We start from the raw sequence: 14,029 nt of genomic DNA, 5'->3' as shown, positions 1-14,029 counted from the left end.
AACACTAGAACTGTTGAGCTCTAAACTGAACTCTGCATCACACATTCACAGAACTGTACTTTATGACACTACGGACCTCTATCTTGCACTATCTCGCACTACCAACTTTACTGAACTTGTATAAACCCTTTAAATAGAAGTTTAATACATGGTTTAGCATTCCTCTGCACACTCTTGAATACTGTTTTGCCTACTTGCACTATTGCATAATTATCACTGCTGCACTTTATACTTATTTTTAATATATATATATATATATATATATAGTATATGTATATATATATATTTTCATAGGATATGTTACTTCTATTCAACTGCAATATCACTACTTTGTTGTAAGACGTATGCAACGGAATTTCGTTTTGTATGCACCATGTGCAGACAAGATGACAATAAAGTTTGTCTAAGTCTAAGTCTAAGTCATGTCAGGTCAGCTGTCTGGAGAGAGAGAGAAGTCAGGACCTGCGGGCGGAGCACCACCGTGCCACCGCCGCCATGACGGAACTCAAAAGCAAACTCCATGAGGAGAAGCAGAAAGAGTTAGCCATTACCAGGGAGACATTACTGCGGCAGCATGAAATGGAGCTGATGAGAGTGATCAAAATCAAAGATGGAGAGATCCAGCGACTGAATGCCTTGGTCCTCAGCCTGAGGGACGGCTCCATGGACAAGGTGATCCGCTCTATCCGTGTCTGACTATCCGCACGCCACGTCGGGCTTCGATGCGGCCGCTACCATATTGTGTAGCTTGTCCCCAGTAAGCGTCGCGGCGCTCCGTTGCGGTCTCAACGGCCCGGTGTGGCGCAATGTCTGCTCAGGTGAGGAGGGGGGGCGCTTTGCTGGCGGAGGTGGAGGAGACGCGGCGGTGTCGGGAGACCGAGCGGTGTCGCCTCCACCAGGAGCGCGGAAGAAGCCCTGGCAGCGGCCCAGCAGGCCTGGCAGTCCCGAGCGGCCGAGCTCCGATCGGCTCATCACCAGCATCGGGAGGAGCTGAGCCGAACCAAGAGAGACTGCGAGAGGGAGATCCGCCGACTGGTAGGACTGATCAGATGCGCGGTGCGTGGCTATGTTCCCAATTTCGTTGTATACCTGCAGTGCAATGACACCTAAGGCATTCTATTCTATTCTATTTCACAAGAAGAAAATGTCCGGTTGCTCGCTTCGCTTTTGTCACAGCAAAGGTGTTCCAGTCGATTCAAGAAAAAAAATTGGCCGGTTGCTCTCTTTGTTTTTGTCACAATTCTGGCAAATGAGTTTGCCCGCCTGCCTGAGCGCTCCCCGTTTGTACATCCAGACGGATGAGATCAAGCTGAAAGACAGAGCGGTTAGTGTTTTGGATGAAGCCCTGGGGCCGGCCACGTCCACCGCCTTCAGCTGCAGACTCAGGCTGCCGAGCAGCAGATCGCTGCCCTGAGGGATTCCCAAAGGGCGGGCCTAAACTACCCTGGAAGTGGGGTCAACGCCGCTACTAGCAATCCTCTTCATTGCGTAAGCCACCTCATCACACACTTGCAGTACGCATGACTTAGTTCGTTGCTGGAGGAAGGTAGCACAAAAACAGTTTTGAACTTTGAACGAGTGCTTGTGTGTGTGTGTTGCGGGGCGTTTTCAGTCTCAGGAGGATCGGGACACGCGACGGTTTCATCTGAAAATCGCTGAGCTCAGCGCAGTCATCAGGAACCTGGAGGATCGAAACGCCCTGCTTTCTGAAGAGCGCAATGAACTGGTAATTTATTGACGGCACGCTTGAAGGTTTGCGCTACGTTTGATGCGCGCCATCCAGCGAGGCACCCATTGCGCTTGCTTATTAGTTGAGCGGCGCGTCGAGTCGGTTGCCTGGTAGATGTCTTTTATTGGGAGCCAAAGCCACGATTCCGTTCAAACCGATGCAAAAGGAATGGATACGTTCTGGCCCGCGTGTTGTGCGTCTTTCACATCCCGCACTTCATGCTTGCAGCTAAAGCGACTGAGAGAAACAGAAAGCCAGTTTCTGCCACTCCTGTACAAAAACAAACGCCTGAGCAGGAAGAATGAAGAACTCTCGCTGGTGCTGTGTCGCCTTGAAAACAAAGTGCGCTTTGTCACCCAGGAGAACGAGGAGATGGCAAGCTTGGTAAGTCGACGCGGACAACGGCGGCGTGCCAACAGAGTCCACTGCATTTGTGTTCCACAGAGAAGGCCTAGTTCGCTCAATGACCTGGACCGCGGTTGCGGCCAGCAGGACGGTGAAATGGAGTTCCTTCAAGTTGTGGAGCAGCGGCACATCATCGACGACTTGTCCAAGGTCTTCAGGCAGGCGACTCGGTGCACGTACGGCAGCGCCACGCTCGCTCGCTGTCGCCAGGAAACCTTTTCCGTCCAAAGCTTGGCCGGCGGCCGCCATCCAAAAAATTGGCCCCTTAAATTCCGACCTTTCAAGCAGGAGCATTGTGCGCACGCGTTTGAACACGCTTTAGACTTGTTTTGCCGTTTTCAGCAGCTCAAAGCTCCCGTTTTGTCAGCGCCTTTGCCACTCGCTGTGCGCTGAAAACGACGGACTTGCCCGGCTGCTCAGCCCGTCAACCATGAGCCGCGAGCGCGACATCATTGTCCGTAGGCAGCTAGTGGCAAAATGCACCCTGTTAGAGTTGCGCTCGCTCCAACTTATTTTGCAAGAACCACACGGGAGACAAGTAAGTTCTTTTGGACACCTGCAGGTGGAGAGTCCATCCGTTGTACGAATGAAGTCTGACTCTCGGCTCCTGCACGAGCATTTTAATTAAGAGAAACAGGGTGGGTGTAAGAGTGGATTGAATAGAGGAAGCCCTTGACCTCTAGTCAAAACATAGCAAGGGGTGTTTTACGACTTTGTGTAGGAAGGGATAAGCGATAGGGATAAATAAGGGATAAATAATATTATTTATTACAGGTTGCAGTCAAAGTCAAAGCAACATAATGATACGATAAAGATAATCTGGAAAACCCTGACACACCCTGTAGTTGTCACTTTTGGAAAAGACGAGCGTCCCTCCAATCATCGCCGGTGACGTGTTTTTCAGGCTCTGGAGACAGGAGCTCATGTCAGAAATGTCATTGTGAGTCGCGTTTGTTTCTGCGCCGGAGCCGTTCGTTCCCTTTGCATCCAAAGAATCTCAAAGGCGGATTATTTGTGTCGACAGGAGAGAGATTTGCTGCTACGATACCGACGTCGAGAATCTCTGAGGAGGAACAAAGCGTGAGGTCCTGCAAGGTGAGTCTGTTTGTTTGCGGCTGCTTGGTGTTGCGCAAGATGAAATGGCCTTTTTCTCGCTATCGTTCCTCTCGTCGATTCATCGTGAGGTGTCGCTTCAGTTTGTTCAGAGAGATGTTTGCTTCCGCGCCCGCAGGTCATCGAAACATTTTACGGCTACGACGAAGACGTGTTGGTGGACTCGGACGGATCGTCCTTGTCTTTTCACACCGACAGAACCCCCGACACGGAACCCGAAGAGGTAGCCCGCCATTTCTGCCAGCGTATTGGCACCAAACATTCCTCTTCAGCCTGGAATCGGACTCGTCTTTGCGTCGCGGGTGCTTTGTCGCCGGTCTGACTGATTCTGGTACTAGTGCTGTGTTGCATTGGTGTGTGCATGAAGAGGCGGAGCTTCGCTACCGCCAGCTGACGCAAGAATATCAAGCGCTGCAACGAGCCTACGCTCTGCTAGCCCAGACCAGCGAAGGGGACTACGACGCCGAGAAGGAGATCAAGGTGGCGCCCCTTCCCGCAACCCCCGGCCGGGTCGCAGCCTCCCCGTTCTCACCCAGCCTCGGGTGTTCTCTGGTCTGAAAGGAGGAGGAGGAGCCTCCCTCCTCCTCCTTTCAGACCAGAGAAAAGCTGATGGTAGAAATGGGTCACTATCAAAGCAGAGTAGCAGATCTGGAGTCAGCGCTGAAGCAACAAGGACAGGTAAGCTCATCAATGAGCACACCTTTTTCTCAGACAAAATAGCTACATTCTTCAGTCACTCATTCGTCTGGCATTACTGGACCAACCCCCCCCCCGAATGTGGCTGGGAAAATGCGGAGAAAAGCAAATGTCATTTTCCAGTCAACCAAAGAATTTGTGGATGAAAATGACACAACATTCCAAAGCTGTCCACGCGTTTGTCTCTTCTAGAATGTCAGGTCAGGCGGATGGAGGCGGAAGAAGCGCGTCTGAAAGAGCACATCCAGGATATCCGAGACCAAAACGAACTGCTTGAGTTCCGCATCCTGGAGCTGGCGGTGGGAAGACTCGCACAAGCGTGTTGAGGCCAGAGATGTGACGGACGGACGGACGGACGGACGGATGCATGCCTCTGCCTTTCAGGAGAGGGAGTGGCGCTCCCCCGTCTTGAAGTTTCTGCAAGTCCGTTTCCCAGACGGCCTCAGCCCTTTGCAGATCTACTGCGAGGCCGAGGGCGTGAGCGTACGTAAGGCGTCCCTCGCAACCCTAACCTTAACCCGAGGTCCCAGAACACCTTACATTGCTCCTTGCGCCTTTCCCCCGGACATCGTCATCAGTGATCTGATGAAGAAGCTGGACATCCTGGGCTATAACGCCGTAAGTGTATGTCGAACTCCTTATGTTCGCACTCCACGAGACTCGGCGGCTCAAATGTGACTTTTGGAAGGCTTTGCGCTGAAAGAAGCTTGTTGACGCTGTGCCTTTGGGCTCTTGCAGAATCTCACCAACGAGGAGCAGGTGGTCGTGATTCACGCCAGGACCCTTCTCACCCTAGCCGAGAAGGTAACGCGCACGTCCACGCACGCTCTCGCATTCTGCTTATGTGACAGCAGCCTTTCCTCAGTGGTTAGAATACATCAAAGTGACCAAGTCAGCACTTCAACAGAAGATGTTGGACATTGAAAGTGAGAAGGTAGACAGACACGCGACATCAGCCAAGGGGAACTCCGGCAATGTGCCCCAACAATTCTGACCTTGAGCTGTGCTAGGATATGTTCTGCAAGCAGAAGGGCTACCTGGATGAAGAGTTGGACTTCAGGAAGTGTTCCATGGACCAGGCTCATAAGGTAAGCCGCCCTCAAATCTCCCGCCGGACCACTGATGGACGAGGATTGCGGCCCAGAGGATCCTGGAGCTGGAGGCCATGTTGTACGAGGCGCTACCGCAGCGGGACTGCCCCGCCACGGACGGCGAAAAAGCCAGCCACGCTGGCGTGAATGACGTGCTGACGGCGGATCAGAGAGAAGAGCTTAGGAGCGCCGTGGACCAATGGAAGCGAGCCCTGATGTGCGAGTTGAGGGAGCGCGACGCTTGCATCCTCCAAGAGAGAATGGATCTGCTGCACAGCGCGCAACAGGTAAGGGCCCAAAGCCAGCCCGGCACTTACTTGCACGCTTACTGGCTTTTGAATGCCACTTTCCATTTGTCCGTCCTAGAGGAACAAAGAGCTGAAAGAATTCATCGAAGCTCAGAAGAGACAAATCAAACAATTGGAGGAGAAGTTTCTGTTTCTCTTTCTATTCTTCTCCTTGGCCTTCATTCTGTGGCCCTAACACCAGCTGGTGAGTGAGCTCCAGCGGCACCGCACTCGACACCTCCGATACACTGCCAGCCGGTCTCAGACGTTGGCAGACGCTCCGATGCCAACGTATACCCCCCGCCACGGTGACAGAGGCACCGCGTCACACCGGCGCTCATCCAATCAGAAGGCAGGAAAAGCAAATTCACATGCAGGGCACTTTTGAACCAGAAGAGAGCGCCACAAAAAACGGTTGTTGCCCCAAACGCGCACTAAAAAGGGTCAGAATAACAAGAGTCCCACTGGCCAGCCGGGGCCACCCGTCCAGCTGTTTCTTCAGGGGGGAAAAAAATTGGAGTCACCGGTGAGTACATTTTGCATTTAGCTCTGCTTTTCTGCTTCTGTCTTCAAGTGTGTGGCATCCTGCGATCAAAGATTCAGCCAACCCCAAAGCGGTTGACCTCAACGTCCCACCACCATGCCTACCAGAGCAGGTGACGTGATGCTTTGGACATCCTTCCGTCTCAGATGCCCAAAAGTACTCTTTGCCACATCTGCGGCAATACGGTGTCTTTTCAAAGGTGCAAATAAATCCAGCGTGGGCGGAACACGCACGTCTTCGGTTTTTCCCGCTTTGTTTGTGTGACAGCTGTTGTGAAAATTTTATACAAATAAAGTTGTATAGTACAGGTTTGGCCAAGCCGCAACTCCCGAACCGCATGCGGCTCTTTTATGTTCATATCAACATTTGTGTGTGTGTGTGTGTGTGTGTGGGGGGGGGGGGTTGTGCGTGTTGGCTTCACTTGAGTTCAATTTGGTATTTTGGTCATAAGCGCATGTGGTGAAATTCCACAAAGTAGGATGGGCAAACACATTTCTTTAAACTATGAGTGTCAATTGGGCTCTCGAAATGGCAGGGAAAAGATGCACAGCAAAACGAAAATACGTAGATGAACACAGGACGTTTTAATCAGAGTGGGAAAGTTTCTATTTTTTGTTGAACGTGATGGCAAACCATTCTGCCTGATATGTCAGACCTCAGCGCATTTCAAAGATTCAAATCTTCAGCGCCATGCACTTCAGCTCACTCCATGCTAACATTGATCAGGCGTCGAACCCGCAACATCATGCTTAAGAGGTGGCCATGCTAACCAGTGCGCCATTATGTCAACGCATAATAACTAAGTCTACTGATCAAAACAGCGGTTACTATATGACGTCGCTACGTCGTGGTCACGTGACGCAGACAAGACGTCAATGGACGTGGGCAGAGTTAACTTGTTTAAAAGGGAGTGGGCAGAAGAAATATTTAATTTATTTAAATCTATTTTGAGTGCACACCATTATGCCAATGCATAACAACTGTAAATCTACTAAACAAAACAGCGGTTGCTATATGACATCTGCCACGTCGTGGTCACGTGACATACGTGACGTCGATGGGCGTAACTTTCGCCGGAATTCAAATCCGCGGGGAGAGTTAACTTGTTTAAAAGAGAGTGGGCAGAAGAACTATTTAATTTATTTAAATCTATTTGGTGTGTGCGCCATTATGTCAATGCATAACAACTGTAAGTCTACTAAACAAAACAGCGGTTGCTATAGGACGTCTGCCACGTCGTGGTCACGTGACGCGGACGTGACGTCGACGCCTACTTTACATCCCACCGATCACAGGACCCCTCGGCTGCATAACCGTGCCCCCTTCCCAACCAATCGGATTTGCTATACGCGAAAACGACGCCAATGGAAAGAGCTTCCGCCCAAATTTAAATCCGTGGGCGTGGCTCGCAGCAGGAAGTAGGAAAATGGCGGCGATGTTGACAAAGACACGGCGGATGGTAACATACGACTAACAAGAGAAATATTTTTATTTTCTGCTTGCAACTGGACCGTCCAGAGCGTACACGGTAAGTACAACTCATCGTTTTTAAAAAGAAGTACTTTTGTTGCCCTGAAAAGCGAGTGAGCGTGGCGTTTGTGGGGGACGTCGAATTTCGACGATTCTTTCTGGTCAACGGTTGTAAATGATTGTGTTGATTAAAAAAGAAAACTTGATGTAACTCTACTTTTAACTGCCGTTTCAGATAGATTTGGAATTGCATCACATCCAATTTTGCCTAGAGCGTACACGGTAAGTAACACTCGTTGTGTTTAAGGAGATTTACGTTTGTAATAGCAGAAGTGTAGCCGCGTTGCGTTGTACGTGTGAATGTTGGTCCAGGCGAAATGTTAATGTTTAATTTCATTCCTTTAGGTTCCACGGTGTTTGTTGGCTGCAAGTTTTCCACTGCAAGAAGAGGCTCATATCATTGACCAGGAGCGAGCTACAATGGTGAGTAGCCATAACATTTATGTTAAACACTTCCTATTTCATGTCTAACAGTACTTGATTTAACAAATAACCATAAATAAATACAGTGTGGGCACTGAAGTTAACATATGTGATTATACTGCCTAATCTGTCACCGAGTAGATTGTTGCAAAGTAATATAAGATCCAAAGTTGTAATTCAGAATAGTTTTCAAAAGAAGGCCATTAGAATTATATACAAGTCTGATTACCCTGAACAAGCTATTAATTAAATCACAAATTCTTCAATTCAAAGATTTGGTAGATTATCAGACAAATAATGTCTAACAGTAATTGATTTAACACATCACGATAAGTAGATTGAGTGTGGGCACTCTCAAGTTAACATATTTGATTATACTGCCTAATCTGTTACAGAGTATGTTGTTGCCAAGTAATGTAGAATAGATCCAAAGTAGTAATCCAGAATAGTTTTGAAGAGGCCATTAGAATAATAAACAAATCTGATTACCTTGAACATAATAACAAGCTAAGTGTTTAATATGTCCTATGAAGTCAAAATTGGGCACCATCATGTGGTGAAATTTGGAATTGCATCACATCCAATTTTGCCTGGGAACAAACAGATTAAATAAATCTTAGTTTTGAATAAGCCACTCCTTCTCAAACAAGTAAACTCTGCCCATTTCGCGCAGTAGATGTTCTGTTAATATCTAGTATTTATACAAAGTCATAATTTAAATTGCTTTCAACCTTCATTCATCGGTTCAACCAACATTACTCGCTCTTATTACCAACTTGTATTGATTTAACTAAGCGTTTAATACTTCCTATCAGGTCTCAAGGCAAGATTTGGCAAAATACAGTTTCAGCAAATCCAATTTTGCCAGGGAACAAAAATAGATTAAATAAACTAAATAAGTCTTCTTCCCATTAAATAAATCAGAAAAGTCTGTCTTGTAACCAGTCCTCTTCAAACAAGTAAAGTCTGCCCATTTTGTGCCGTAGATTTTGTGTCTATGCCTAGTATTTAAACAAAATCATAATTTAAACGACTTCTTTCCTTCATTCACTTTGGAAATTTGGAATTGCAGCAAATCGAATTTTGCCAGGGAACAAAAATAGATCAATTAAACTAAATAAGTCTTCTTCCCATTAAATAAATTAAAAAAGTCTGTCTTGTAACCAGTCCTTTTCAAACAAGTAAAGTCTGCCCATTTTGTGCCGTCGATTTTGTGTTAATGCCTAGTATTTATACAAAATCATAATTTAAAGGACTTCATTCCTTCATTCACTTTGGAAATTTGGAATTGCAGCACATCAAATTTTGCCTGGGAAGAAAAGTAGATTAAATAAATTTAATAAGTCTTACTACTTCCCATTAAATAAATTAAATACGTCTTACTTGTTCCCACTCCTTTTCAAAACAGTAGTTTAAAACGAGGGCCCTTCACTCAATCTTTAACCTCAACCCCGCACGTTGTGTTGTATCTGTGAATGTTGGTTGTGGCCAAATGATAGTTTTCTTTCATTCGTTTAGGTTCCAAGAAAACTTGATGTAACTCTACTTTTAACTGCCGTTTCAGATAAGCGGGTATTACGTCGCAGTCATGTGCCGCGGATATGACGTAATTGCCCGAACCTCCGCCAAAATTCAAATCTGTTGGCGCGATGGCCGTGAGCCACTGAGCAGCGACGATTATCAACGGAAATATCTTTATTTTCTGCTTGCAACTGGACCGTCTAGAGCGTACACGGTAAGTAACACTCATTGTGTTTAAGGAGATTTACGTTTGTAATAGCAGAAGTGTAGCCGCGTTGCGTTGTACGTGTGAAAATTGGTCGAGGCGAAATGTTAATGTTTAATTTCATTCCTTTAGGTTCCACGGTGTTTGTTGGCTGCAAGTTTTCCACTGCAAGAAGAGGCTCGTATCATTGACCAGGAGCGAGCTACAATGGTGAGTAGCCATAACATTTATGTTAAACACTTCCTATTTCATGTCTAACAGTACTTGATTTAACAAATAACCATAAATAAATACAGTGTGGGCACTGAAGTTAACATATGTGATTATACTGCCTAATCTGTCACCGAGTAGATTGTTGCAAAGTAATATAAGATCCAAAGTTGTAATTCAGAATAGTTTTCAAAAGAAGGCCATTAGAATTATATACAAGTCTGATTACCCTGAACAAGCTATTAATTAAATCACAAATTCTTCAATTCAAAGATTTGGTAGATTATCAGACAAATAATGTCTAACAGTAATTGATTTAACACATCACGATAAGTAGATTGAGTGTGGGCACTCTCAAGTTAACATATATGATTATACTGCCTAATCTGTTACAGAGTATGTTGTTGCCAAGTAATGTAGAATAGATCCAAAGTAGTAATCCAGAATAGTTTTGAAGAGGCCATTAGAATAATAAACAAATCTGATTACCTTGAACATAATAACAAGCTAAGTGTTTAATATGTCCTATGAAGTCAAAATTGGGCACCATCATGTGGTGAAATTTGGAATTGCATCACATCCAATTTTGCCTGGGAACAAACAGATTAAATAAATCTTAGTTTTGAATAAGCCACTCCTTCTCAAACAAGTAAACTCTGCCCATTTCGCGCAGTAGATGTTCTGTTAATATCTAGTATTTATACAAAGTCATAATTTAAATTGCTTTCAACCTTCATTCATCGGTTCAACCAACATTACTCGCTCTTATTACCAACTTGTATTGATTTAACTAAGCGTTTAATACTTCCTATCAGGTCTCAAGGCAAGATTTGGCAAAATACAATTTCAGCAAATCCAATTTTGCCAGGGAACAAAAATAGATTAAATAAACTAAATAAGTCTTCTTCCCATTAAATAAATCAGAAAAGTCTGTCTTGTAACCAGTCCTCTTCAAACAAGTAAAGTCTGCCCATTTTGTGCCGTAGATTTTGTGTCTATGCCTAGTATTTAAACAAAATCATAATTTAAACGACTTCTTTCCTTCATTCACTTTGGAAATTTGGAATTGCAGCAAATCGAATTTTGCCAGGGAACAAAAATAGATCAATTAAACTAAATAAGTCTTCTTCCCATTAAATAAATTAAAAAAGTCTGTCTTGTAACCAGTCCTTTTCAAACAAGTAAAGTCTGCCCATTTTGTGCCGTCGATTTTGTGTTAATGCCTAGTATTTATACAAAATCATAATTTAAAGGACTTCATTCCTTCATTCACTTTGGAAATTTGGAATTGCAGCACATCAAATTTTGCCTGGGAAGAAAAGTAGATTAAATAAATTTAATAAGTCTTACTACTTCCCATTAAATAAATTAAATACGTCTTACTTGTTCCCACTCCTTTTCAAAACAGTAGTTTAAAACGAGGGCCCTTCACTCAATCTTTAACCTCAACCCCGCACGTTGTGTTGTATCTGTGAATGTTGGTTGTGGCCAAATGATAGTTTTCTTTCATTCGTTTAGGTTCCAAGAAAACTTGATGTAACTCTACTTTTAACTGCCGTTTCAGATAAGCGGGTATTACGTCGCAGTCATGTGCCGCGGATATGACGTAATTGCCCGAACCTCCGCCAAAATTCAAATCTGTTGGCGCGATGGCCGTGAGCCACTGAGCAGCGACGATTATCAACGGAAATATCTTTATTTTCTGCTTGCAACTGGACCGTCTAGAGCGTACACGGTAAGTAACACTCATTGTGTTTAAGGAGATTTACGTTTGTAATAGCAGAAGTGTAGCCGCGTTGCGTTGTACGTGTGAAAATTGGTCGAGGCGAAATGTTAATGTTTAATTTCATTCCTTTAGGTTCCACGGTGTTTGTTGGCTGCAAGTTTTCCACTGCAAGAAGAGGCTCGTATCATTGACCAGGAGCGAGCTACAATGGTGAGTAGCCATAACATTTATGTTAAACACTTCCTATTTCATGTCTAACAGTACTTGATTTAACAAATAACCATAAATAAATACAGTGTGGGCACTGAAGTTAACATATGTGATTATACTGCCTAATCTGTCACCGAGTAGATTGTTGCAAAGTAATATAAGATCCAAAGTTGTAATTCAGAATAGTTTTCAAAAGAAGGCCATTAGAATTATATACAAGTCTGATTACCCTGAACAAGCTATTAATTAAATCACAAATTCTTCAATTCAAAGATTTGGTAGATTATCAGACAAATAATGTCTAACAGTAATTGATTTAACACATCACGATAAGTAGATTGAGTGTGGGCACTCTCAAGTTAACATATATGATTATACTCCCTAATCTGTTACAGAGTATGTTGTTGCCAAGTAATGTAGAATAGATCCAAAGTAGTAATCCAGAATAGTTTTGAAGAGGCCATTAGAATAATAAACAAATCTGATTACCTTGAACATAATAACAAGCTAAGTGTTTAATATGTCCTATGAAGTCAAAATTGGGCACCATCATGTGGTGAAATTTGGAATTGCATCACATCCAATTTTGCCTGGGAACAAACAGATTAAATAAATCTTAGTTTTGAATAAGCCACTCCTTCTCAAACAAGTAAACTCTGCCCATTTCGCGCAGTAGATGTTCTGTTAATATCTAGTATTTATACAAAGTCATAATTTAAATTGCTTTCAACCTTCATTCATCGGTTCAACCAACATTACTCGCTCTTATTACCAACTTGTATTGATTTAACTAAGCGTTTAATACTTCCTATCAGGTCTCAAGGCAAGATTTGGCAAAATACAATTTCAGCAAATCCAATTTTGCCAGGGAACAAAAATAGATTAAATAAACTAAATAAGTCTTCTTCCCATTAAATAAATCAGAAAAGTCTGTCTTGTAACCAGTCCTCTTCAAACAAGTAAAGTCTGCCCATTTTGTGCCGTAGATTTTGTGTCTATGCCTAGTATTTAAACAAAATCATAATTTAAACGACTTCTTTCCTTCATTCACTTTGGAAATTTGGAATTGCAGCAAATCGAATTTTGCCAGGGAACAAAAATAGATCAATTAAACTAAATAAGTCTTCTTCCCATTAAATAAATTAAAAAAGTCTGTCTTGTAACCAGTCCTTTTCAAACAAGTAAAGTCTGCCCATTTTGTGACGTCGATTTTGTGTTAATGCCTAGTATTTATACAAAATCATAATTTAAAGGACTTCATTCCTTCATTCACTTTGGAAATTTGGAATTGCAGCACATCAAATTTTGCCTGGGAAGAAAAGTAGATTAAATAAATTTAATAAGTCTTACTACTTCCCATTAAATAAATTAAATACGTCTTACTTGTTCCCACTCCTTTTCAAAAAAGTAGTTTAAAACGAGGTCCCTTCACTCAACCTTTAACCCTATTTATTCACCTTCTAGGCTAAGTGTTGAAGGCTAAGTGTTAAAGGCTAAGTGTTAAAGGCTAAGTGTTAGAGGCTAAGTGCCAGAGGCTAGGCGCCAGAGGCGAGTTTTTGTGGGCTGAAGTTTTAGTGGGGTTAGTGTGAATACAATCCAAAAGAATACAACAGAATACAATACAATAGAATATAATACATAGATTAAATTCAATAGCTCTTACTACTTCCCATTAAATAAATTAAATACGTCTTACTTGTTCCCAATCCTTTTCAAAAAAGTAGTTTAAAACGAGGGCCCTTCACTCAACCTTTAACCTCAACCCCGCACGTCACATTGTGTTGTATCTGTGAATGTTGGTTGTGGCCAAATGATAGTTTTCTTTCATTCGTTTAGGTTCCACGGTGTTTGTTGGCTATGTTTTCCACTGTCAGAAGGATGAAAATACAAAGTACAACGCTTGGACGTGGGCGAAGACGTCACCGGTGAGTCCTTCCTTCCTATTTATTTACCTTCTAGATGCTAGAGGCTAAGTGTTAGAGGCTAAGTGTTAGAGGCTAAGTGTTAAAGGCAACACAATACGAACAACACAACACAATACGAACAACTCAACACAATATGAACAACACAATATGAACAACACAACACAATACGAACAACACAACACATTACGAACAACACAACACAATACGAACAACACAACGATACTGCACTGAACAACACGATACCGCACTGAGAAACACGATACCGCACTGAACAACACGATACCGCACTGAACAACACCATGCCGCACTGAACACCATGCCACACTGAACAACACCATCCCGCACTGAACAACACCATGCCGCACTAAATAACACCATGCCGCACTGAACAACACCATGCCTCACTGAACGACA

At 43.8% G+C, this 14,029-nt stretch overlaps 1 protein-coding gene across 2 annotated transcripts in view; it reads left to right on the top strand.

Annotated features, from left to right (window-relative positions):
• LOC148385829 (janus kinase and microtubule-interacting protein 3-like) overlaps positions 1–5,315 on the top strand; it is a 44,444-nt gene extending 39,129 nt beyond the window's left edge. The window contains exons 1-4 of one of the 2 annotated variants that reach the window (XM_088399172.1): positions 4,061–4,561; positions 4,682–4,747; positions 4,809–4,877; positions 4,954–5,315. In XM_088399172.1, the coding sequence (XP_088255298.1) occupies positions 4,307–4,561; positions 4,682–4,747; positions 4,809–4,877; positions 4,954–5,181 (618 nt within the window). In that variant the 5' untranslated portion in view covers positions 4,061–4,306 and the 3' untranslated portion in view covers positions 5,182–5,315. Of the gene's footprint in view, positions 1–4,060; positions 4,562–4,681; positions 4,748–4,808; positions 4,878–4,953 lie in introns of those variants that run through there. The other variant, XM_088399171.1, reaches the window with a different exon arrangement.
• Positions 5,316–14,029: the final 8,714 nt, after the last annotated feature.

The sequence above is a fragment of the Syngnathus floridae genome, chromosome 15 (genome assembly GCF_059516105.1).
Source record: "Syngnathus floridae isolate MCC-2025c chromosome 15, RoL_Sflo_1.0, whole genome shotgun sequence".
Classification (NCBI taxonomy): domain Eukaryota; kingdom Metazoa; phylum Chordata; class Actinopteri; order Syngnathiformes; family Syngnathidae; genus Syngnathus; species Syngnathus floridae.
This window is presented reverse-complemented; position numbering and strand designations above follow the sequence as displayed.